The sequence below is a fragment of the Triplophysa rosa genome, linkage group LG2 (genome assembly GCF_024868665.1).
Source record: "Triplophysa rosa linkage group LG2, Trosa_1v2, whole genome shotgun sequence".
Classification (NCBI taxonomy): domain Eukaryota; kingdom Metazoa; phylum Chordata; class Actinopteri; order Cypriniformes; family Nemacheilidae; genus Triplophysa; species Triplophysa rosa.
In genome coordinates this window covers 33,376,091-33,403,583 of record NC_079891.1, presented here as the reverse complement: position 1 = coordinate 33,403,583, position 27,493 = coordinate 33,376,091, and the positions used below count along the sequence as shown (strand labels likewise).

General features: G+C 40.7%; 1 protein-coding gene across 2 annotated transcripts in view; it reads left to right on the top strand.

Moving 5' to 3' along the window:
- LOC130570574 (E3 ubiquitin-protein ligase RNF43) overlaps nucleotides 1-27,440 on the top strand; it is an 84,045-nt gene extending 56,605 nt beyond the window's left edge. The window contains exons 3-9 of one of the 2 annotated variants that reach the window (XM_057360945.1): nucleotides 18,574-18,648; nucleotides 20,196-20,330; nucleotides 20,420-20,521; nucleotides 20,610-20,780; nucleotides 20,866-20,968; nucleotides 21,387-22,925; nucleotides 23,837-27,440. In XM_057360945.1, the coding sequence (XP_057216928.1) occupies nucleotides 18,574-18,648; nucleotides 20,196-20,330; nucleotides 20,420-20,521; nucleotides 20,610-20,780; nucleotides 20,866-20,968; nucleotides 21,387-22,925; nucleotides 23,837-23,862 (2,151 nt within the window). In that variant the 3' untranslated portion in view covers nucleotides 23,863-27,440. Of the gene's footprint in view, nucleotides 1-18,573; nucleotides 18,649-20,195; nucleotides 20,331-20,419; nucleotides 20,522-20,609; nucleotides 20,781-20,865; nucleotides 20,984-21,386; nucleotides 22,926-23,836 lie in introns of both variants that reach the window. The other variant, XM_057360937.1, reaches the window with a different exon arrangement.
- Nucleotides 27,441-27,493: the final 53 nt, after the last annotated feature.

Here is a 27,493-nt window from a genome sequence, read left to right as displayed (position 1 = left end):
GACCTCCGTTTGGAAGAAAGTATAAAGACTGGACCTCTTGGAACTTTAATTGAATACCCCTGACGTAGAGGCAGAACACAAGGACACAAGACCGCTGAAGAACGCATATTGAGAAACGGCCAATGCTTCACTATTTAGGACTTTAATCCAAAAATGTGCACGTTTGTGGAAATTTAGATATACTGACACACGTTTACTTCACATTTCTTTATACAGACCCATCATTTCTATTCATTTTTCATTAAATGGTGTGATATGATGAGTTTGAAACTCCGTTCAGCTTGTTTCTTCTGCTATGAGCGCTGTTATGAGCGCAGATGTCGTGCCGCTTTCTCCTGGGTCCTAAAGTACAACCATTTCTCACAACACACGCAGACAGATGATTTGCTGAATTGTGTTGTTTATATGAAAATCAGATTTACTCACTTAAAGTTGTTTAATCTGAACTAGGAAATTTTTACCTCATGCCCCCAACGTGCCATGACTAATATTAAAGCGGCCCTAACACACGCGTTTTCTGCCAATCTCATATTAATCTTGAGTACCTATTGAGTAGTATTGCATACTTCGTATCTTCGAAGAGTATTAAGTTTGATCACATTTGTAAAAGATAGATACAGCTGTACGATTATTTCCGAAAGCATTCGGCGCGTGCGGGGGGAGGGGTAGGCTGAACTAAAGCACATGAGCATCCATTGCCAACAAAACACAGACATCAGTTTCACTCACCGCATGCGGTTCATGTCCAGCATCTTATAGCGCTGGGACGGCTCCATATATCAGTTTCAAACGATCTCCAAATCCAGCGTTATATCCATCGTTTATATAACATTCATCACCCAAATGAAGCGTTTTAAAGAGGGATATCCTCCAACAGAACCATCAATCTCTCCGTTTCTCTCAGCATGAGGCAAATCAGACCTGATTCTTTACTTAGATGTTTTAATGGCCTATTCTTCTTTATTTATTTCTCTGTCATGGAAGTGGAAATGAACACATGCCACCTGAGGTCACTCAGAGGGGTATTTCTTCACACTCATGTCATCCCTGATCTATATGACTTATGGCTGGAATACACTACAAGGCAGAAATCTGAACAGATTTTTTTAAAACTAGACATCATACACTTGCTGACTTTTTGAAAGTTTCAGATAGAAACACACTAACTGATCAAATCTGCAGACTGGCACAGACTTTCTGCAACAAGTCCAGACTGAAAATCTGAGCAAAAGTCTTGTAGTGTATTTTAGCCTTTACTTTCTTCAGCCGAACACAGTTGAAGTTATATTAAATAATAATTTGCTTGGTAATGCCATGGTTGTAAAGCTCCACAAAGCACATTGGTCCGTCATTAAAGACTCCAGTGGGTTCATAAATGTCGTCTGAAGTGAAACGATGAGTTTGTGTAAAAAAACATATTTATATTTAAGCCTTTCAGAACTACAAACATTATTTTTCCGGTAGTGACAAGAATGTTTATACAGTAGTTTAAAAAGTTTGAAATATGAATATTTTTCTTGCACAAACCCATCATTTCGCGTCAGACGACGTTTATTAACCCACTGGAGTCCCACGGATTACGTTTTATTAGCACAAACCTCAACCACACTTGTGTAAACATCAGTATGATAGTGGAATTATGTTTTACTGGAAGTGTTACCAAGAAAATGGAATGAGAGGAGACATCTAAACATCAAAGAATAAAAAGTGTTTCCTTTTGCTTTTCTGCTTTTTCATTAAATTAGTGGCTTGTTTTGTTTTTATATACATTTCGCAACTCCAAACATAAGAGGGAACTGAAATTTGGAGACGCTCGTTTGCCTGCATCTGTGTCAGGGGGTGATCTGAGGTCAGATTAATATTTCAGATGTTTTAACAGGGCTGGAGGCTTTTTAAATATTAGAAAACATATCGACTGTCAAGCACTTCACATGCCTGAGAAATGGAGGCTTTGATGTGGATTTGGTATTTTGTGGGTGCATTCTCTCTCTCTCTCTCTCTCTCTCTCTCTCTCTCTCTCTCTCTCTCTCTCTCTCTCTCTCTCTCTACGCTCTCTCACTCTCTCTCTCTCTCTCTCTCTCTCTCTCTCGGAATAACAAACCTGCAAATGCCTCGGCCGCATAATAATGCTTTATAAAGCGGAATTCACACAACTTAACTGATATTTCACAATGTCAGCATGCAAATAAAAAAAAAAACTAAAATAAAAGACCTGGGGCCTCATTTATAAAACGTGCGTAAGCAAAATCCACGGCAACGTTCATATTTATAAAAACAGTCTTTGACGTGAAAAGTGCAGATTACGCACTTTTGCTTGTCCGAGTGCTGCAGGTTTTTGGCAATATAAGTCATTCTTGCTGTTCATAAAGGATTTAGATGTTGACATGTGCTATTTCATTTATTAATGACATTAATTAGACATTGTTAAAAGGTGGATATCTGAAACTGTTCAGCTGCGCACAATTTCACAATTTATAGACTTCACATCTGATAGAGGCGTACACGCATTTTCTTTGCGTAAATTCGTTGTAAGTCCGATGTACGCACTTTGAGAAATGATCGTAAGATCAAATTTAGGCCCCTGAGATGAGCGGCCAAACTCCACTAGTTCAACCATTTTTATTGAAATGTTTTCAGTTTATATGCTACTCACAAAAACACTTATTTTATCAAAGTGCACGGCTATTTTTTAACCATCGATGGAGAAAAATGCTTTTTTATACACTTTAAGCTAGAGTTTGTAAAAACCGCCACTAGAGGGCGCACGATCAAAACAACAACAATGGCGTAGCTTGATGACGCTGTGAAGGAGCGTGGAATGATGGGATCTGTTGTCTTCAACTCCACCGCTGATGGCCATCAATGAGACGGGAACGAGAAATCATGTTAGCGGATGAGGTGAAGTAATAAAGTTTTATAAATGTTGCGTATAATTGTGGTCCATAAATAAGTGACTGCTCGAAACAATCTAGTCGCTTGCTAGACGCTAGACACTACTTCCGCATTTGTCCACGATGCTGTTGTCATGCGGTTTCTACGTCAATAAAGGCGGTAACAAAGGGTGACGCGGATATGACGCCATTGACGAGCGACTCCACAGCCCCTTGTCACTCTTTAGAATGGCGATTTTCTCACGACTTACAAGTAGTTGGAAACATTTGAGATATTGTAAGTACTCGGCTGAACAAAATATATAACACTGGTAATATTTTACTGCAAAATTGTTACAAACTGCACCTTTAACGGTTTAGAGCCTAAATGGCCAAATAAATCAGCCAATCCTGCTCAGGGTCATGTATTTGAACGCTTAAAGGCACAGGTTTATTTCTGAACTGACGTGTGTAAAATGCAGAACAAACCTCAGGCCATCATGACTCAAGGAAGCCTCACGGAGGACGGCCTCACGCATTCAAACGCAACTCTCGCTCGCACATGTCAAAGCGGTCGCCGCAGAAGTATTTATGTCAGCTTGTGTTTGGTCAGATGAACTAATGGTTGCCATCTGGTGGTGAGAGGCAGCTGAAGTAAAGTGTGTATTTACACAAAATAAATCTCCACCGAGACGACTAACGGAACATGAAATTACAGGTCTGCTGTATCTACAGCTGACTGTCAGAGAAGCGTCGACTGTGTTTGTTATGGTGTTGTTAGCCCATCGGGACACCGTCCCACACTTCTGAAAGCTTCTTTGGGGTCTCGGCAAGCCCCTGCTTTTTGAAACTCAATAAAACGTGTGATTCTCACTGAGTGAGCGTGTCCAAATTTTCACAGTGACAGAAATGTTCTAGTATATCATTTGTTTATGTTCCCATGGAGGCGCTTTGACATCAGATGTTTGTGTTGGAAAGTGGCACTGGGAATTTGACAGCCGAACAGGAGAAACACGCTGCATGGTACCCGTCACAGATCTCTTCACATGAACGCTACCGTGTGATTCACACACTCTCTTTCTTTTATCTTCCCTGCGGCACGTCTGCATTAAACGACCAAATTAGAAGGCGAGTGAACTCCAGTCGGTGTATCATCACGACACGTCGCTTAAAATAGAAATGAATCACATTCCAAAGTCGTGCATTGAAGACAATGTGACCTTTGACCTGACGCGAATAGGTAAACACGACTAACCTTTGAGATCGTCCAACATCTCAAAACCTGAGAAGGAAATGCCAACATGTGAAACTTTTGTTAAATTTGTATTACACAAGAAAAATTGGAGCCCACTGTATAGAGCAGAAATAAAAGGACTGAAAAGCAGTGATGTAAATGTTGTGAAGCACACAGGTTTAATGGCACATCAAATACGAGTGACTTTGACTAACTTCAGCTGAAGGGTGTGTTTAGGCATTTTTGACTCATGCACAGGGTGGTATTTGAGGATTTATGTGTAAGAATAGTCAAATGACACAGTAAGAGATCATCACACACACACACGCGTGCTGTGTCACTGTGGTTAGGGAATTTCCTCTGTAATTACCTGTATCATCTCTCTGCACCTGGAGAGCATACAGAACCAAACCACGCCCCTCATGCCACCGCTGGAACGCAAACACGCATCACACATGACTTCCAAAGAGCACTCGTGTTTACAGAACGCAATACAAACAAAAGCATCCTACAGTGATAGTTCGGCCAAAAATCCTGAATTATTCCCCTCATGTAGTCTTTCTTCAGTGGAACACAAAATAAGATATTTTGAGAAATGTCTCAGTGTTCATACAATGGAAGTCAATGGAGTGCAGCGTCGTTTCTTCAAAATATCTTCTTTTGTGTTCTGCAGAAGAAAGATCCTCATACAGGTTTGACATGACACGGGAGGAGTAAATGACGACAGATATTTTATTTTGGGGTGAACTGTGCCATGTTGCCATGACATCAGTAAAACCATGAGCTCTGTGCGGCCACATGGCCCTCTGTCCTGTAAACACGCAGTAAAACCAGAAGCATTCCGCGCATCTAGAGAGAGTTCAGGACTTGCAGGTCTTTGAAACATCAGAATATCTTCACGGCTCGCAGCTGCGCATGAGTCAATGCATTATTGCATTCATTGAGTCATTAACGCAGCGGCACTCGTCGTCTGAGCACGCTGTAATGCATCACGACTTTCCACAGTCTCTGGCAAAGTTTATACACTCGGGCAACACAAAGAAACATTTAAGCGAGCGAGAGTCTAATACCCTCACGGGCAAGAACCTTTCTGGTGCTGGCTTTGCGAGTCCAACGTTTAATGCTTGCACGCATATAAATGAACACGTNGCAAAGAGTTGCTCCTAGTGACAAAATTCTAAGAAAGTTCTTAGAAATGTGAGCGTTTCCCCTTTAAATTACAGAAAAGATCCTAGTAAAGAAAAAATTCATGAAACATCTTAACCCTTAAAAGAGATCTTAAGGTCCAAAATTTTAGGAGTTGCGAGAAGGACTTTTAAGAGACTTGAGAGTTTCTTTAGCAGCAGAGAAACTGGACAAACACAAAAAGTGTGAAGAAATGTGCTGCAATGCATGTCAATTTCCATATTACTTTAAAAGTTTATCAGATTTTTTTATTGTTTTTGTGTGTGTTCAACTTTGGTTTAACTTGGTTTTCTTGTATAGCTGCTCTGATGCAATGCAAATTGTAAACGCGCCATAACATTAAATGACATTGAATTGAATGACAGTGAGTTAATAAGACACAACACATTAGATGTTTGTGACCGATCCTATTAGAGACACGCTAACATCTCCAAGACAGAAATGCCATAGCGCCAGAAATAGAAGAAATCATATTATTGTGTTATCAACACATATCAACTTACTGTGTCATTGTTCATTTTCTATCAAATACGTTGAGATTAACAGCATGGTAAATAAAATAATAAAGAATATATGTGTGTGTGCATGAGTATGGTAAAACAGAAAAAAATGACATGTGCAATTTCAAACTAATGACCCTATACTTAAAAGTGCTCTTTTTTTCTTCTTGGCCAACCAACCAATCACAGTCTTCAAAAGACATAGCAACGGGGTCAGCCCCGCCTCCTCACTAAGATAAATTTTTGTCTTTTCCTTTTCAGATTGGTCCTGAATCACTTTTAAGATAAGACTCCTACATAGAAGTATTTAATCTGAATTAAGAGCTCACTTAGAGGATTCTTAGACGCTTTAAGAATACGGGCCCAGATCAGTAGTTTGCTTTAAAGTTCAAGATCTGATTTTAAAATTGTTTTATTAACGACATTACACAAATGTCTGGAAAAGATTTCACTTCGATGACTTTACTATTATTCTTCATTTACTCAAATTAGTGCAGGCATGTCCAAACTTTTAACTGGTCATGTGCATTAACATCATCAGTGACATAAACAAGCTCATAAAAGAATGCGTATTTGAAACTTTCTACTTATCTTACCCGGATTTGTTCAACTTAAAAGAATGATTTATATGTTGTTGGGTAAGTTTGACATCATTTACTTCAATCCACGTAAACATACGTACGCAAAGTAACCTGAAACGTTATTCCAAATAGAAATGACGATAAAGTTACAGATCTTTTTTATCACTTTTAAGAGATTTTACTGTTGTTGTGTTTTCCGTTAGTTCTCCTCTCAGTGTTTGTCACGGGCTGATGGTATCAGAGCAGTCGAGCCGTTTGCCGGCTTTGTGTGATAAAGACATAAGAATGAACAACTTTGCAGATTAAAAGTCTTTATTATCACTCCATCCACGTGAGAGAGAGAGAGAGAGAGAGAGAGAGAGAGTCTGACTGCAGATGGAATGCATTCACATGGCCGTACGGGAAGAGGCGTGTTTGTTTTGTGGGTTGTGGCTAAAAAGTTTGAAATGGTCCCATGTGGGTCTCTTTCACTTCCACACTTCTTTGTATGTGTATGCGTGTGTCTAATTGTGTGTGTGTGTGAGCGTGTTTTGGTCCACGGGTCGCTGGGCAACGGTCTCACAGTTGTTGTGGATTCCAGAAGTTCATCTGTTGTGTTTGAAGCTCAAGGTCGCCCGACGGGGCGATAAGTCTTGTGTTGCTGTTACATTCACACAAGCATTGACTGTCACACACTTTGTGTCATGTGTTCACATTGGAATGGGTTCCTCTCAAGTGAAACACTGGGACTCAGAACTCTCCTATTACCAAAATGATGATTAGTTTCTATGGCAACGCTCTCAATGCTAAGTCTGTGCAGTTTAATTACATGAAATTCTGCGCTGGATTAACTGTAACATCACACATTCGGTGTGTGACCCCGGGTCAAGTGGGCGTCACGGGTCTGTACGTCCCATGTCCGTGATCCACACGAGCTGTTTTTCAGACAACCCAGTGGAACGGCTCTTTTATTGAGTCTGTGTGTATTGTAGAGCACTAACAATAGTGTGAATGCTACAAAGAGCATGAGTGCCTTTGTGTTCTCTTCAAAACAAGCACATGTCTCTCTTCCTTTCAATAGAGAAGAAAACTGGAGAGATTGTGTGTGTGCGAGTGTTTGCGCGTGTGTGTGTGTGTGTGTGTGTGTGTGTGTGTGTGTGTGTGTGTGTGTGTGTGTGTGTGTGTGAGAGAGAGAGAGATAATGTGTCTATTGACATGTACAGGTGTTATAGAGCAAATGTTCCAGTAATGGATGCAGTGACCGCCACTTTTGGAGCGCTCATGGTGAGGAGGCTGCATTTGAAAACCGGGAATGTAAAATGTTTGCACCTTGTGTCATTCTTGAATTGCATAAATGGATGCATGTGTGTTTGGGAGAACGCAGCGTGCAGCAGGGACACGCAGTGAATTACTACTCGCATTTAATCACTGTTGAATTACAGCTATTAAAATACCTCCCAGATTCTGCCGCTCAACCTCGCAGCTCTTCCAACTGCCTGAAAGCTCAGGGCGCATTTCACAGTGCGTTTGAAGCATGCGGAGAGAATGCGCGTTTGCCTGCCTGCTCTGGTGTTTCTGTGGCACCCTGCAGCGCCGGTGGACGTTTCGTACTGTCGTCATTTTTCATTCTTTGATGGTTGGTTGAAGATCGGTGTTTAATTGGCTGTGGATGTTCAGATCAGGCCCGGCCTGCGCGCACCGGCACACGGCAGAGAGAACGAGGCTCACAGGAAGAGGAGAAAACAGGAGTAGGATGCTTTCAGCGTGGGTTAGAAGTTTACACCGCCCGCAGGATCAGCTTTGTCGCCAGGGTGCACATTGTGTGGACACGATTGAAAATTCAATGTTTTATTTCATGCTCTCGTGTAATATTAAAGCCATATGATGAATATTAACAGAACGATTTTTTGCCAAATCGTTCTCTAAACGAAGTGTCACTTGGTCTGGTATTTTGTCTTGTAATGCAACAACATTTAGACGACTAAGTGTATTTTAATTTAATCTTACCACTTCGTTATAGCGGATCATTGAAGTCATCTTACTGTATGTAAGAGAATCTAATGCGTCTTCTAAAATATCCACGTTATACTGAGCTGTTTTCTGCTGGTTTGAAGGGTAAATAACTGGGTTGTTGCTGTAATAAGCACAGGATTTATGGAGGTGATTTCAGTATTCTTTTTCTCCTGACCAAACAGGCTCTCCATCACTCTACAGTCTGTATTTCCAGGAGTCGGTGGCAACCTCTTGACATGTAAAATGGAGACCGAACTGCAAATCACAGATTTATTTATGTTGCTTTTCCTTTGAATTATAAACTTAACTTAACTTAACTTTTTTCACTTCGGGATAAATTCTGGAATTGGACGTTAAAGGGACACTTTGCCCCAATTTTTTTTTTTTTTTGTCATTTACGCACACTCATGTCATTCCAAACCTGTATGACTGACTTGCTTCTGCATAATACTAAATAAGATGTTTTTGAAGAAAGTTTGTAACCAAACAACACTGGACCCCATTGACTTCCATTATATGGACACAAAACCACTGAGACATTTCTCAAAATATCTTCTTTTGTGTTCCGTAGAATAAATAGTCATATACAGGGTTTGAATGACATGAAGGTGAGTAAATGATGACAGAATTTTTTTTTTGGATGAACTATCCCTTTAATACCAAAGGGGAAGAGAACAGAACACAATGTGTGTCAAATTCAAACCTGTGCCTGCTAAATGAGCAACACGTCCCAGAATCAATCTTTTTTGAGAATTATTAAGTCGTAACACAAAGGCATTAGATTTGTTCCGATATTTTACTGTTGTAATGTTGAGAACGTTTCAGTGTACACAAATACACAGTTGTTATCTTCTGTTGCAGTTAGTTTACAGTACAATCAAAGTGTGTTTAACTTCTAAAATCTCGGATGAAAGTGAGAACAGATGCTGTGTGTTTGGATCGACCCATCAGGTGTGTACACACACATACGCACACACTTAAAGTGCAGGTCTTCTGCATACACACGGAGCAAATGATATCATTGGTTTATCAGCGTTTGATGTGTCATAACCACATTAAAGAGCAGCTTAGAAAAGCAGAATTCCTGAGCTCTGATTCCTCTGTGGCCGCCATCTCTATGTCTGATCAGGATGGATGACCTGGTCCATGACCTCTGCCAAACGATTTGCTAAAACTTTAGAGAACAGCTTATAGTCCCCACAGAGGAGCGATACCGGCCGCCAGCATTTGATATTTGTCAGATCACCCCTTTTAGGTAGCAGAGTAAGGACAGCTCTGCGGCAACTTAACGGCATCAGCCCTCCGGCTAAACTGTCATTAAGTACCTCCAGCAAATCCTCTCCAATCACTGACCAAAAAGACTTGTAAAAGTCAACTGGCAGACCATCGATCCCTGGTGCTTTCCCAAGATCCATTCCTTGAAGGGCTCTATGCAGTTCTCCCAAAGTTAAAGGACGTGAAATTTTTCCATTAACTTCCTCTGACACCTGAGGGAGATTATCAAAAAAATCACTATCATTATCATACTCTGCACCCAGTTCATTTCTATATAAATTCTCATAAAAAGAGACTGCTCTTTTACGAATGTCTGCAGAGTCTGTCAACAAAGTTCCAGATTCAGAAAGTAAACCATGAATGACCCTATTTTGCCAATTCTTCTTTTCCAAACTGCAGAAAAACTTTGATGGTACATCCATTTCATTCACGCTCTGAAAACGGGACCTGACCAGAGCACCCTGTGCTTTATTCCCCAATAGATCGGCTAATTGAGTCTTCTTATTTTTTAAAAGAGACTCCACACCATTTTGGTCCCCAGGCAAGAGAGCCAATTCTTGCAATTTTAAAATATCAGTCTCTAAGGCATTTAAAATTATGGTTACCTCTCTAGTAACGTTCCGAGAGTATTGTTGACAAAATACTTTTGTCTGAACTTTCCCAAAATCCCACCATTGCTGCAGTGTTCTAAAAGACTTCTTAGTAGTTATAAATTCGTCCCAAAAAAATTCAAAGCTTTTTTTAAAACAACTGTCCCCCAGCAAAGTGGTATTTAAAAGCCAGTAAGCACTCTTAGGCTTAATAAAATTAACCAACACAGAACACTGCACCATACTATGGTCTGAAAGACTTGATGGGGTAATAACACAATTCTTTACTACACTATAATGATACTTAAAAACATATATTCTATCCAGTCTTGCCAACATGAGTACGTCAAACCGTACCAGCGAGAACAAGCTGGAGACCAAGAGTATTGTTTATGTTCGCCATTCCGTTGCCAGCCAAATATCACTTAATTCATGCATTTTTATTAACTGAATGAGGCGTTTACGCGAGGGTAAATTAGGTTCAATGTGATTTCTATCCAAATTGGACTCCGTGCAATTAAAATCACCACACAAGAATAAATATTCTTCATCACCAACATTTTGCAGAACAGAACACAAAGTATTTAAAAACAACATTCTTTCAACAGCTGAAGTTGGTGAATAAACACAGATAAAAACAAATACAGAGTTTTCAAAAGAGGCTTGTACTTTTAACAGCCTACCTTTAATAACCTCTTCAACCTGAAGGGAGTGCGGACTGAAGCCCTTTGTAAAAAGAATAGCAACTCCAGCACTAAGTGAAGTATTATGACTTAAGACAGTGGTACCATTCCATTCCACTGCCCAATCAGCAGCATTGATAGTATCACTATGTGTCTCTTGTAACATAATAATATCAATTTTCTTCTGATGAATTACTTGAAACAATTCTGCTCTTTTTCGCATGTCTCTGGCACCGTTCAAGTTTAAAGTTGCAACATTGAACTCACACATGCTTATGAAGAGGAGAAAAGAAAAGAAAAACCAAAAAAACAAAAACATTCTGTTAGAATACATGTGCTTAGGCTTTCTCACTGTCCTCATTGTTAAGCTCAGAATTAAATTTACTTACAATCGTTTTCAGACGATAAACTTCCTTATTTGTAAACGAGCCCTCCATCATAAAACGCCTAGCTTTTTCAACAAACTGCTTTACATCTGGAAAATATTCCTTAATACGCACACCTCTCTTATTTTTGGTAGCTCTAAGGTACAGTTTGATGTCATCAACCTCATAACGACACCCAGAAAAAACACTTTGAGAAAGACTAACACTAGAATCAGATGATTCGCTGCCGCTCTCTGCTTCATCGTTATCACTTAACTCATCCCTGTCCGGTTTTTTTGCAGGTCTACCAACTTGGGCTTCATCCACATTTTTCCTCTTAAATGGGACTTTAAACTCAGTCTGCTCCATTTCCATTTCAATAGCATCACACTCATTTCTCACAGTGATTTGTAAGTCATTATTGAAGTCAACATTTAAATGCCGGTTTTCCTCAGTAACGGACTCATCCGCCGGTAGATTAGACACTCCTACATCAGAACCCGTGTTTTCAAGCAATGCATCTTCAGCTCTATTTACCACGAGCTCGGGCAAGCTATCATCAGTTTTGCCTTTCGCCACTCGCGACCCTGGTACACCAGGAGCAGATTGTGATGGTCCTGCTTTATCAGGCTCAATATTAACCACAACATCACTTCTGTCAGTAATTTCATCGCGACCATCTGACAAGTTATTCGAGATAACAACATTGTCGCCGTCATTTAACAGATTGCTTTGATTTTTTGCTGGACAAGCACGGACTAAATGACCATGCTGTCCACAGTGAAACAATTCAATCTGTCAGTTGTTGCATAAATGATGTAATCATAATCATCAACGCGAAAGTGCAAAGACACATCAAAATCATCATCATCTTTAAAAACCATGTAGACGAAACGCCTAAACAAAACAACATGTTTCAACAAAGGCGATCCACCACCGATGGGAATTTTCTTAATGGCTGAGACTGGTTTGCCATAACGCGACAAAGCATTGACTAAAGTTTCGTCACTAAGAAACGGCGGTACGTTAGATAGTATAACTTTCTTTGATGGTGTAGAAAGCGGAAGCACGGGAGTGAAAAGGTTATCAATGACTAAACCCTTTTCGACCACTTCATTGGCCTTTTCAATAGTGCAAAGAAAGATGACAGTGCGTTATTCATTCTCGAGGCAGACATTATACTTTCATCGCCCACAACCTCGCCCACAGCCAGGCAGCATTTTTCTACACTAGACGCAGACGCTACTTTCACCCCATACGACGGGGTTAATGAGCTCAAACTTTGCACGCGTGGGGCCGTCATGCTTGCCGCAAATGGCCCACAAAACAAATGCAACTATATCCAAACACATAGATGAGAGAATAAAGCCAGAAAAGAGAGAATAAAGAAAAGATTAACTCACAAGAAATCACCCGCGCTCACACCACTCTGCCCACACTCACCCTCGACAAACACACCGGAAGTGAGAGAGAGAGAGCGAGAGAGAAGAGAAAGAGTGGGAAGAAAGAGCAGAGAGAGGAGAGCGAGAGAGAGAGAGAGAGAGAGAGAGAGAGAGAGAGAGAGAGAGAGAGAGAGAGAGAGAGAGAGAGAGAGAGAGAGAGAGAGAGAGAGAGAGAGAGAGCGAGAGAGAGCGAGAGCAGAGCAGAGAGAGAGAGAGGAGAGGGGAGAGAGAGAGAGAGAGAGAGAGAGAGAGCAGAGAGCAGAGAGGAGAGAGAGAGAGAGAGGAGAGCGAGAGAGCGAGAGAGAGAGCAGAGAGAGAGAGAGAGAGAGAGCGAGAGAGGAGCGAGAGGAGCAGAGAGAGCAGAGAGAGCAGAGAGAGAGAGAGAGCGAGAGAGAGCGAGAGAGAGAGAGAGAGACAGAGAGAGAGAGAGAAGAGAGAGAGAGAGAGAGAGAGAGAGAGAGAGAGAGAGAGAGAGAGAGAGAGAGAGAGAGAGAGAGAGAGAGAGAGAGAGAGAGGAAAGTATNTCTCTCTCGCTCTCTCTCTCTCTCTTTAGAATCGATTTCTAAAGGCAAACAAATTAAAGCCCTGTGGTGACGTACAGAGAGAAATGGAGAGGGTTGTGGCAGCAGTGAGAGGGATGGAGATGATGGATATTCCTCACGGCTGTTGGGAATGGGACTTATTCTCAAAGCGGTGGCATGTGGTGGATTTTTTAAAAGAGGAGATAAAAGCCACTGTCCAATTGCCAGTTAGAGCCCTATTAAGTGAACCACACATGATATTTAGTCATCTTGAAGGAGGCAATGTGAGCAGTTTATGACAGAAAGTGGATAGAAATTTAGCATTGAATTTTGCACTAAGTATTCCTAAAATAGAGGTTTTGTCTTTGACGTGGTGTGTGATTTATGTTTATAATGTCAGGTTTAAGATTCTTTATTTGTCACATACATTACATACTGTACATGTGATGCAGAAATGTTTTTTTCACAGTGTCTCATTCCACATTGCAACTGTGATACATAAACAGAATAGAACAGAATATAATAAAGAAATATATATGTATAACATAGAAAATAGGAAGAGAATGTATAATAAAAATAAAATATATAATAAAATAAATTAAAAATTTAATTTAATTAAATTAAATTGATCCCATGATGCTTTGTCTTAACTATTTTATTAAAATAAATGTTTAGTATTGTTAAAATAATGATATTTATAATAATAGTGATATGTTTTAATATGTTAGTAGTATGCACAGTTATATTTTGTCTCCGATATAATTTTAAAGATTCACAATTATTTAATTTTAAATCATTTAAAGGGATCATATGGCACGAATAAGTGTTTTTCTGTGTCTTTGGTGTGTTATAAGTTGCCCGTGCATATGTTAGACAATTAATTAAAGTGTGGGAACAAAAGATGCATTCTATGTAAAAGCGAATGCTCACCCAGACCTGCCTGAAACGCCTCGTGTAGCCACACCCCCACAAATCAACATCAGTTGGTGGTCTGATTTGACTAAGACCGCCCAAATGTATACACAAGTAAGGTGGGCGTACCTGTCAGTACAATTGAAGAGGAACCTGATGTTCCAAATATGGTAAGAGGCGTTACATTTCCATCACACGCTTACAGTATTCGACCAATCACTACGCACTGGTTAACTGGCCAATCATAGCACACCTCGCTTTTCAGAGCCATGAGTTTTGTAAAAAAATCTGCGTTTCAGAGAGGCGGGGCAAAGAAGAGATACAAACATGCACGGTATGTGGAAAATACAGCGTTTTTGAACCTTAAATCATGTATACGCATTGCACTACATCTAAAACAAACAATAATATTCCTTTAAGCCGTGTCATATCACCCCTTTAAATTTTAAAGTGGCCGTAACTCGGACAGTTTGTGCATATCTCATGTTAATCTTGAGTACTTACAGAATAGTATCGCACCCTTCAAATATCCGTAGAGTCTTTAGTTTGATCACATTTATAAAGACAGATACAGCTATATATACAGATAGTATTATTTTCTGTATCATGACGTATCGTGAAACTGAACTGACAAAAAGATGTAGGACGGGACTTGTTTCATCCACCGAGAACTGATTGGATTGTTGGAAATGGGCGTTGCTAACAAAATGGAATGCAAGTTTGCAGTCAATCGTGGAGGATTATTCCCCTCACATGAAGAAAGCTCCGCCCTAGCACCACCCCTCGTGACAGGAAGTGATGAGAAGTTGTTTTTTATAATAGAAAAATGATAAGGACACATGAACTACAAAAAATTAAGCGCAAAAAGTCACTTATAAAAACGTCAATATTTTTCCCTTTTGATTTAACGAGCGTTTTCAGTTTAGTGAGCCTAAAACGTTGACTGGTAGTGTTTTAATCTGGTAGTTTTGTTTTGATTCTTTGAACAATGTCATGCTTGAATGTTATCTTTGTTTGATGTCAGTGCAGTCATTCCAAACAAAGTAACAGTGCGTAGTGAGCAGTGAACGCTGCTGAAGACTCCTTCAGCATCAGAGAAAAGGTTCAGTTGCTCTCTCTTTGGATCTTCTTGTGTTGACTTTGCAGCAGGTACATGCAGAGACACGCTCAACCGAGCCCACAGACGGCTTCAGCTCCTCCGAGGAGATTAAGTCACACCTTACTATGAAAAAGACGTTTCCCCTTTCTGGCTTTGCCCTCATGCCTGGGCAAAAACTCCCACAATCCCCCTGGAGTGGGTACAGGAGAGCCGCCCTGTCAACACGTTCTCCCCTCTGCACCTCTCGGAGATTACCGCTGGTGGAATGTGAGGGAACCGAGCCCACGATGCCTGCTGTGATCTCCCGTTGAAAGAGGATTGCGCACTGAAACACGCCCGTGGCGCGTACGTGTAGAATGCACGTTCGCAGCTGTGTTTGTCATTTTGCAACAGAACGATGATCAAATTGATGGTAAAAATGAAGCATCACGTCGCTCAGCCGAGCTTTAATGTTGCGTTATGCTAATATAATTGATCATCTCGATCTCCTGTCGATTTCTCCCTCACGTAAATTGCAGGGAAGCAGTCAAGCGTTGCGTGGCTCAGATTGTCAGTTCTGGAGGAAGAACAGAACAGTCGGCAGCGTTTTCATGTGAGGAATGAAAGTTCAGAAGTTGGTCATTAGTTTGCAGCTCAGAGCTGTGAGCCCGCGGCAACACTCATGACTCATCGCACGCGCTTGATGTGTAACTGTTTATCCTGTCAGTGAGATCCTCGCATCAAACCGTTTATCGCTGAGAAACACCGCAGGAAAAACTCTTAAAGGCAAAGCTTAGAGGGTCGAGAAACACTAAACACACCGTTAAATTACCCAAACATTATTAAAGACACACATGAGGTTTATTATTCGTTGTGTAAGATTATTAACTGTGTTTAAAGAGCGTCCTGTGTTTTATTGGTCAGCGTAAAGTTTTTTGGCTGTAACTCTCGATGTAAAAACTCTTGACGTAAATTATAGATTCGTGTGAACTGTTTATTCACGCGCACTCTTGATCCGTGCAAAATCTCAATTCACTGGAATTCTTGATTCATTTGAACTCTCGATTTATGTGAACACTTGATTCATATGAACTTGTGATTGTGTAGTTATGGTGCCGTTGCGATATGTGTCGGTAAATATTGGTTCATTCAAGTAATGAGTTTTTCATGTGAACTCTCGATTGATGTGAACTGTCGATTCGTGCGCGTTCTTGATCTTTGTGAGCTCTTGATCCCTGTAAACGCTTGATTCATGCAAAATCTCAATTCATTTGAATTCATGATTCATTTGAACTCTCGACTCTTGTGAACTCGCGATTCATGTGAGCACTTGATTCATATGAAGTCTCGTGTGAACTCGACTTGTGAACTCTTGATGCGAACACTCGACACGCGTGAACTCTCTGGTTTATCGTTTGCTTCTTTGCAGATTCTTTCAACCGTTTCACTAACACGCTGCTTTTATGGTTATCACAACCTCATTCAACATCTCTTTGATGTCCCTTTAGACTAGTTTAACTGTCACCTTTAAATTTGCTTTTCAAATCTTGGTTAGATAGTAATGTAGAAATCGATTGGATGGCGGACAGTGGGTGTGTATATGACAGGTGGTTAAAGGGGAGGAGCTTGAAGTAAGAGGGCTTGATGATGTCATCTGAAGAGAAAAATTGTGACCCTGGCTCACAAAACCAGTCTTAAGTAGCACGGGAACATTTTTAGTAAAAGACAAAAATACATTGTGTGGGTCAAAATTATCGATTTTTCTTTTATGCCAAAAATCTTTAGGATATTAAGTAAAGATCATGTTCCATGAAGATATTTTGTAAATTTCCTATACCGTAAATATATCAAAACTTTATTTTTGTGAGTGGATGGTCTGCCACAGTGCCCCTGATTAACAACTTCAAAGGCAATTTTCTCAATATTTTGATTTTTTTGCGCTCTCAGATTCCTGAGTTTTAAACGGTTGTATCTCGATATTGTCCTATTTTAACAACTCATATACCTATAGAAAGTTTATTTATTCAGCTCTCAGATTATGTAAAAATCTCAATTTCGAAAAATTAACCCATAATGGTCACAAATGTTTCGGAGCCGGAACAAGTAGATCTTCTCGAACACTTCATTCTGAGCCTTATAGAAAAGAGAACATGCACGTTTGTACACTTCCAGTCTTGAAGTTTGAACACATTTGCTTATTCTTGAATCATTCAATGATATTGATCAGGATTTTTGTTATAATACTGGCAACGTGACTCGATGTGGTATTGCTGGGAACTCGATCTGAGATCTCAGCGTTTCTGTCGTCCAATAGAGACGTCAGTTTTGTGTGGTTTGAGTTCAACACGCATGTGAAACACGCCAGATTAGTAAAGTGATGTCTGGTGACGTCTGTCACATAATATTACTGATACACATCTGAAGTGGAACCTGCGGTTTCCTCAGTAGAAAGTCAAACCTGGCCCGTAATCCATCATATAATCCATGTCATGTGTGAAACAGAGCCAGCTGTAGAGATATCAACGACGGACAGAAAGTACATGTAGATTGATTTGAAACATATTTATTCGTGACAAAAGTCTGAGCTCAGCTGTTTTTATATTGGTTAAAATGAATTCAGTTCCATTCATTGGAAATCCTAAAATAACTTCTCAACTGTAACTCTTTCGGAATAAAATATGGTTTTAATGCGAGGTAATGTGTGTCTTTTAAGGCACTACATCGTTTTACAAACCTCTGTGGCTCACGGCAAACAAATGTGTGTGCGCAAACTGAGCGATTGTCTTAAGCATGACAGTCATACGGTAAACTTTGAACTCTGAACTCGGCAGGAAAAAGACTTTCAGTGAATTATGGGTCATAATTATGCAAACACACACATGTAAGATCTCATGAGAAACCGTTCGGTCCTAGTGTGATTTTAATAGTCTCTTGTTGTTTGAGGTGTTAAAGTCAGAAGGTTATACATGTCGGCTGATAATAAATCATTATTTTGTGTTTTTTATTTGTTTGTGCATGAAATCATTTTGAAAATCATTTTGAAAATGTCAAAATATAGTTGGACACCACCATTTGCGTTTCGCGCCAAACCTTCCTTTCTTAAAAAATTGGTTTAACTTGCATAATATGTGGCTGTTATATTCTGTTACCATTTTTTGATATAATGTAAATTATACATGTTTTTAATTCCTTTCATTTGAACACACACACACTCTTCGCAGGGGTCAACAGAGCCTCTGGATGAGATGAGCAGGACACGGTGTCTCTAAACACTGCATATGACTGCCATCTGCTGGCTAATGGGATGTCTGCGCGTCAAATAACTTCTGTCTTTCTCTCTCTCAGGCTCGATTGGCTCTTCAGAGAGGGGCTCAGGCGGTTATCTTTGATATTACAGATGATGGCAGTGCTGCTCAGGAAGTGAGTGTCTTACAGAAATTATTTCTATTAACAGGTTTCAGAATTACACTGAACAAAATTATAAACGCAACACTTTTGTTTTTGCCCCCATTTTTCATGAGCTGAACTCAAAGATCTATGACTTTTTCTATGACCCGGACCCCCACAGACCGCCCAATACAGTAAAACTGCACATTTTAGAGTGGCCTTTTATTGTGGCCAGCCTAAGGCACACCTGTGCAGAAATCTAGTAATCTACACTAAATCTAGTGAGAAGTGTTCACTAACAAAGATTTGTGAACAATATTTGAGAGAAATAGGCCTTTTGTGTACATAGAAAAAGTCTTAGATCTTTGAGTTCAGCTCATGAAAAATGGGGGCAAAAACAAAAGTGTTGCGTTTATAATTTTGTTCAGTGTATATTGGCATTATTTGTAGGGTTGGGTATCGTTTGAATTTTATCGATTTCGATTCTTATCGATTCCCAGTTTCGATTCCACAGTTGAACATTTAAATATCAAGCTGTATGGTCATTTAGCCTGCTTATTGACTGCTTTGCTAAAAATACATACGGTATATTTATGAGCACCGTTTTGTGTATATATACACATAGCAACCATGTTTTGTCTGATTTATTACAATTTGTATTACCATAGCTCAGCTACATCGTGGTTAAACTGTGGTTCCTATAATGAAACTAGGGTCAATCTGTGGTTCCTGTGCTATACAGCAAATACTATAGTTAAACTATGCTTACTATAGTAAAAATATGGTTCATTTTCATTCAGATTACAGGTTAACACGTGCACATTTCTGAAAATATGCACACAGGAATTGATAAGAGGAATTGCCTATTTAATATCAAGTATCCGATTACTTTTATTTTCGATCCGATTCCCAATCTTTCGAATTGGAAATTCCTAATTCATGGGATGGTTTTTGTTACAGTACAATCGCTCTAGTGACTGTAGAATTTTCCTATTTTCCGAAGATGTGCTCATTATTGGTCTTATTATTGCTATTATATTTTTATTATTATTCATATTTATATCATTTTAGTTTCATGTTATATTTAGTTCATTTTAAACTCTTATGATAATGTGCTTTTTAATTTGTTCTTTTTTTTATGTTGCTATGTAAGTTTAATTTATTTTATTCCAGTTTCAGTTATAGTTGAATTTCTTTTTTCTTTTTTTTAGCTCATAGTTTTACTGCCTCGCGTCGAAATTATTTCAGTTTATTTCTGAAAAAATAATTTCTATTTTTTTGTTTAGTTTACGTTGTTCAAATACTATTTGGGCTTATTTTTGATTTGATTTCAGGTTTTGCGTGTAATAACCTTAGTGTTGCATTGACTCGAAATGTTTACCAGTGTGTTAAAACGTTTGACCAAACGTGTCAATAGACCGCTGACATTCCAGCCAGAAGAAAATTCAGAAGAAAAAAGTCTTGAGATTTCACACCTGGTAAACCACATCGAGAGATTACATAAAGACGTGATGAACAGATGAAGCAGATGATCTTAATTATATCTCGTTATTCTAAAGTTCTCTCGTATTCTCTCGCAGCTGCGTGACTCTGGTTCTCTGCCACGGCCGGTCGTGTTGGTGAAGTCCACAGACGCTGAAGAACTGATGAGACTGGTCAATAAGAACGAGGAAGCCATGGTGCAGATTGACATCATGATGGAAACTCCTAAATGGGTGAATAAACAAACACAGAGTCATTGATGTTTTGGCCATGTAATGGAGTTTTGTGTTTGTCGTTTAACATCTACTGTATCTCACTTCAGCCTCACTATGACGTTGGCATTCTCCTGACCGTCGCGCTGGCTGTGTTGGCCATCATCATGATCTTTGCGCTGCGATTCCGCTGCAGATCCAACAGAACCTGGGTAAGAGTTCTTCACTGATGGTTTCCAACGTGTCTCTATTTGTCTTTGTAATCACACGGTGATGAATGAGAGACCTCTGCACCTGCAGGACTCCGTGCACCAGCAGACCATGAGAGCCATCAGCAGATTGGAGACGCGCACGTACACGTCTCCAGGCTGCAGCGGATCCCAGGGTTCCCGTGGAGCTCTGGGGTCCAACAGCAGCTCCGGATCCAGCCCCGTCTGTGCCATCTGTCTCGAGGAGTTCATGGATGGCCAGGTATCCAAGCGTTCTGCTTCTGAAAAGCGTTGATGGCGTGTTTGAGATGATTTCCATAGATTGTCTCTTTGTCTTTCTCTGGCAGGATTTGAGGATCATCTCCTGTGCTCATGAGTTTCATAGGGAGTGTGTGGACCCGTGGCTCCTGCAGCACCGCACTTGCCCGTTGTGCATGCACAACATCACGGGTAAACAGCCTCAGGGTACATATACTGGATATTTCTCTAAATCTCGAAAACTTGTGAAACGCGTCAATACAAGATTTATAATGTTATGCAGTTCTGTATGTGCAAAAGGACTAACGTTTGCAGTGCGTTGCCTGAACGTTTGCGTCTGCACTTACTGTATGCAGTAAATGTTTAATGCTTTTCAAGAAACGTCAAACCAATTTTGAAAAATCTATACCATAAAGTATGTTTGCATGCTGGATATTGATCTAGTTGTTTCCTCTTGCAAATACAAATGTACTTCTTTAGTTCTTTGATGTGACTACTTGAATTCATCATTGTTGTTAGTGGCCACTAGTATGATTCTACTTTTGTTGAGCACAAATGAAATGAACCAAATAAAAATCTATAAAAAGGATGTCTTTATGTCTCAAATCAGGTCCAGAGTTGACATCTCGTCAGTCCCAGAGATCCCGCCTGCCGCCCCCTCCACCGGACCACCACAGCCAGGCCTTCCTCCTCCCTCATCACTATTCAAACCCTCACCCCCAGCACCACATCCCCTTCTCCATGCGGCATCACTACCCCCGCACCCCCTCCGGGCCTTTACCCCAGTTTGGCCACTATGGCAACTCTCCCCCACTCCATCCCCGCACACTGCGATGTTTTCCCAGCACACCGTTGGGCGCTAGTTGCGTGTACCATCTCGGCCCGGATGCCCATCACGGACGCCCGCACAGAACGGGCGGGCATGGGTGTCGGGCCGTAGGGCATCACTACGGCCCCAGACGGCTGTGCCCCCGCTGCCCCTCGGGGGTCCTGCGGAACGCTTCGGGCTCCCGTCCGTCACCCGTGAACCACGCGGCCCACCATCACGTCCCACGCGGCGGAGGCTCGCACGGTCGCCAGGACGACGGCAGCTGCTCAGGAGGGAGCTACCGCACGGAACGCAGCGGTTACCTTGCCGATGTGCCAGTTAGCGATTCCAGTTCGGGATCGTGCCACGGCTCGTCCAGTGACTCGGTTCTGAATTGTACGGACATCAGCCTGCAGGGCGTGTACGGCAGCTGGTCCACGTTTCGCAGTTCGCTCAGTAGTGACTATGACCCGTTTGTGTATTGCGGGCCGGGAAGAGGGAGCGCGGAGGCCACGGAAAGGCCTCGGTCGCTGGACTCGGTAATGAACCGCTCGGGAAACGGACCCGGCGCTGATGGGAACGGGATGTGCTCAGAGGAGCAGCAACAGCAGCAGGTGGCTGTTTTCAGTCACGTCCACTATCACAGACACAGACACCACTATTATGAGGACGGAGAGGTGAGTCAAGGGCCGGGCCGGGGCTCGGATGAGGAACAGGGGGCGGCGGGTGGCCCTTGTAATGCAGCTAAAGACAAAGACTCGACAGGGTGTCAGATGCAGCATCTGTCATGCAACTGCCCCAAAATGGACATGGGTTCGAGGGGTCATGAGGACACAGACCCCTCCGGCCACTCCGTGGTCGTACCCTCCTCTTCTTTAACCTCTCCGTCCTCTTCTTTAACCTCTCCGTCCCCGTCTTGTTGCCACAAGGGCTCGGCGTGGCCCACCAGACGGAAAACAACCAGCTGTGCGTTGGAAGCGACTGCCGGACCTTCGCCGGTTGTTCATTTCCATCAAAACTTGGACCTTCAAGAGGATTGTAGCCTTCATATTCACTACGGACAGGGAGCGGGAAGCTATTGCTGCTCGCCTCCACCGGACGTGGCCCCCGCACTGCTGCCGGTTCCCCTGATTTTGGACTCTACGGGGATGACGGACTGGCCGTGTTGTGGGGGGGCTCACGTGGTGTGGCAGAAACGGATTCAGCAGGCCCGTTCAGAGCCTCAGCTTCAAAGTTCTGCCTCTGCGGTGGACAGACCCCTGTGTAGGGCTCATCACAGGCCAGGGGACGAACTTCCTAGAGACATCTGTCTGTACTGCCAAACTTTACACAATAGTCAGGGTGAGTGTCCTTTTTTATATTCAAATATATTAAAATACCTTCTTTTGAAATCAGTTTTTTGTGAGGTCGTTCGTGACTTTTCAAATGCAGTTCGCATCAAATGCTAATCCAAGCAAGTGACACTCTTAAAGGGATAGTTCAACCACAAAAAACATGCTGTCATCATTTACTCACCCTCTTGTCATTTCAAACCTGTATGACTTTCTTTCTTCTGCAGAACAAGAAGATATTTAGAAGAATGCTGGTAACTGGCACCCATTCTTTTACATTAGTTTTGTGTTGGGCGCCGGAGCTGTTCGTTTACCAACTTTCTTCAAAATATCTTCTTTTGTGTTCTGCACGTGGGATGGGATCCCTTTGATGTGCAAGAAACGTCAATAAACTTCTTAATAAAATTTAAAGCTGCAGTCTTTTTTGGTGTAAAATAAACAAAAATCAAAAGGTAATTTGCCAAGTGCATAAAAATTGTTTGACGTCATTTGATGTCGATGCATGTGAAGATACCGTAAGTATGGAGAAGTAACCTGCAGTTTTACGTTTCAAACAGAGATGGCGATGACAACATTTCCAAACTTTGCACATACAAAAGTGCAACCGCTTTAGATTCCGAGTGATTTTTGCTGCAAATGAATAAACTGTTGTTTACGGAAAACGAAAATCAGAAATCACATTCATATGCTGTTTTGTTTCTCTCTTCTGCCAAACACAAGAAGATATTTTGAAGAATGTTGGTAACTTCCATTGTATGAACACACAAACACTGAGACGTTTCTCAAAATATCTCCTTTTGATATAGAGTGCTATACAGGTTTTGAACAACCCGAGTGTGAATAAATGATGACAGATTTTTTTCTGTGAACTATGCCGAAACTGTTTTCTGAATTCTGATGTGGATTCTTTTGATTCTGCAGGGTCAGAGGAAGAGTCTGGTGTATGAGAAACACACTGTCCCAATCTCCTCACGCTGCTACACAAGAGCCGATATGGACAAAACTCTTCGGCTGTCTCTCTTTTGCTGTCTTTTTCACACACACACACACACACACACACATCTATACACATTCACAAACATCCTTTACAACATCAAACCGCATTTCCCAGAGCACCCTGACCTCAGAGTATCCTTCATCAGCTATCTGTTCAGTCAATTTTTGACTAACATCATCCATCCGGTTCATTGTCCATATTTCATTCAGATACCGCAATTGCTTCCAAGTTCTGCATTGGAATACATTTTCTTCTTCTACGGTCCGTTTTCTCCTTCAGGTCAAACGCTTTCACGACAGAGACATGACATAATAGAAGAAAAACGGCCCGAGCGTTTGCATTCGAGTAGAGTATGTTTAATAGCATCCATTTGTTAACTCGCATGCCCACCCGCTCATTCTGACACTACCTGCCCCTTCTGGTTCATTTCTCAAAAGTTCTACAGCGGTTTAGCATTCCTGTGCCGGCCGTCGTTCAACCGTCCGGCTCCCAGATAAGCGGCTTCCAGCACTACCTCAGATAAGCAGAAAAGTCCTGGTACTTCAAAGGTACATATCCAGTAGCCTCTCTTTACCTCTGATAGATATGAACTCAGAGCAGAGATAAAGATCTTCACATAATCTGTCCCTGGAGAAAAGAAGCTCCAGTGCTTTCTCACGGGTTTTCTTCGTTCAGTTGTGGCAGCTGTTGTTTACTAAATGAATTGACTGAATATATGGGGAATGTTGTGAAGATGCTTTCAGTTTCGGTTCCGTTGTCTGTCATTTGTCGCGGATGAGGACGACACTTCCCATAGTGCTTCGCCTTCGAGTCCCTTTAGTCACGTGACCTTCATGTGCCCTTAAAGGGACACCAACAGAACGTCACCAGCATACAAGCTCACAACTGCCTGTGTCCTATAAAATGAACATTACATGAAGTTTGTACATTTGATGTAATCTACTGACATAATGCAATGCCCAGCCAACCAGCAAAACACTTGATTCTCTTTACACACACAGAGTGTTGTAACATGTATCTTTGCTCTGTTACCCAGAAGTCTCTATTGCCAAATATTTGAATAGAAACTCTCTAAAACAGCCCTCCCATTTCAATGGAAGCATCTGTGCCATGTTGTCCATTACCACAAAAAATCAAAACGAATACTTTTAGAGTATTGCATCTCCAATGATAAGCCACATTTCTATTTTTCAAGTTAAGCGTTAACTTTGTCTGTGCTATAATGTTGAATGTTTCAATCATGAACACGGTCATTTCTGGATGAGACATGAGGCTCTTATCCATGGTTTTACTATAGTAAAAGTGTATTCACCATGTTTTTTAACAGATTGATTACCATTTCTTTCACCACAGTTCAACTACAAGTAGTGAGACTTTGGTCAATTTGTGGTTACTACGGTTTTACTACAAATGAAAAGTTTGGTTCCAAAAAAACAAAGATTTTGAAAAAGATGTTCAGAAATCACGTTTTTTTTATTGTGCATTCCAATTAATATCAATCAAACTGCAGTTGGTTTGTTTTGATTTAAGCCATAATAACAAAAAAAACAACTAACTAACACAATAAAAACATGATAACATCATAAAAGATTTTTGAGTTATCTCATTTTGGAACCAAACTCTTCAAATATAACAAGGAGTCGTTCATTTAAAAAAGCGATTCTGAATTTGAATCATCTCTTATAGTTTACACACACAGGTTATTCCGCGGTCAGACTAGACTTTGAGCATGCGAAATTCGTTCGGACAGTGCTGCGAAAATGGGAGGGAGCGATTCCTCCATCTTTTACATTTCTGTACCGAGAGGTCACGCTGTGACGTTTTGATCTTCTGTTGGTCTTATGCACTCACATGGCGCGAATTCGCAGGTCAGAGTTCACCAAACTTCAACTTTGCTACGCAGCGAAATATCTTCGGACATACTTGCGTTTCCGGTCTGACGCATTCGCATGTGTATGAATGGAAGTCAATGGAACGAAAAGTCAAGTGTGACCGCGGAATTACTTTTAAGAAACTTAGGTCCTATGATCCCTTACAGCCGAAATAAAATAATTGTTGCACAGACAAATTCCTTGATGCTTTTATAAAAGTTTTAACTTTTACAGATGTGTTTTTCTAAACCTTCTGGTATACCACGTCTATTGTAAACACGTTAATGCACACCTGATTCTTTTACTCGTTGATGGGCGGTTTCCCGTACAGGGATTAAGACTAGTGCTAGACTAAAATGAATGTTAGAGCTGTCTAAACTGACAACAGCTTGGCCTGACACATCTTAAAATACATCAGTGCAATTGTTTTGTCTCAGAATGCACAAAAGTAATGTTCTTTTTTGTAAAACTGTTTCTTGGTGATAATCAGCATGACGCAGATGCTTTCACTTGTATTGGAGAAATTTATTTTATGGAAAAAACACTGGAAATCTTGCTGTGGCAAATATTAATTTCATTGTTTATATATTTGATGTAAGATGTCAAATGAAAATTTATGCACATTTGTAGCAGTTTTCCCACTAGCTGAACCACATTTTCATTGCCATATTTCTGTATGTAATCATGTTCTTTCATGGTCAAACGGTCACTCTTTCATAAGATGCATTTTGGTCAAAGGGTAAAAGCTCTTTAAGGCTTTTCTCTAAATCCAATCTTTAAGACAGTTTTTATATATATTTTTAAAAATCCATAAAGAGATGGTGCATTTCTAGAGAGTTTAATTTCTAGAAAAATTATGTAGAACTTTGCATTGACTGTTAAAGAATGTCTCGTATCTATGCAACAGTTTTCATGTCTGAATGGCCACGCTGGATTTGCAATAACTTTATCAACCAAAGACACAGCAGGTGTATGTGTGATGTTCATCTGTCCAAACAAACTACAGCCACGCGATTGTCTTTCATTTCAAGTTAGTAGTCGATTATTGCGCAAACTTTCCTTGCACTTGACTCAAATGACGTCGAGCTCAGCGTGTAACACTCGCCTTTGTCTAGAAATGATGCAAACAGCACTTTGCCTTGAAAAATGCGCATGTGATTCAAGAGAGGAACTCAAAGTGAAAGCAGTATGTAGCTACTAATTCTACACAATATTACGTCAATCAATGAAATGTCACTAAACAATAATGTTTGATTTTTTTCTACCTTCGGTCGATGTGTTTGTTGTCACTCATGTCTGTATTGTTTATTTGCTGTTTTTCGACAGAGAATTACCTGAAACTGCCTTTTTAATAAAGCAAAGTCCCTTCAGAAATCCGGGGATATGCCAGTATATTTTCAATATGTTGTGTTTTAAAAGAAAGATAAAACAGTTCTGAGATAAAGTGTTGTATTTTATATATAATAGAACATTTCAATATGGCAATGTCGCTAATATATTTATTTACTAATTATTTATCCATTTTCGTCCAGGTCTGAGAAAGTTAAAGATGTTGTTTTCTCACTTTTGGAATGTTATCTTTACGAGACGTACAGCTGCCATCATAGATGTATAAACCTGGCATCATTCCGATTATATACAAATAAATTATTTTGAAATAATACATTTGTGGTCAGTTCCTTTGTTTTCCAAACGTCTCAGATTTTAGTC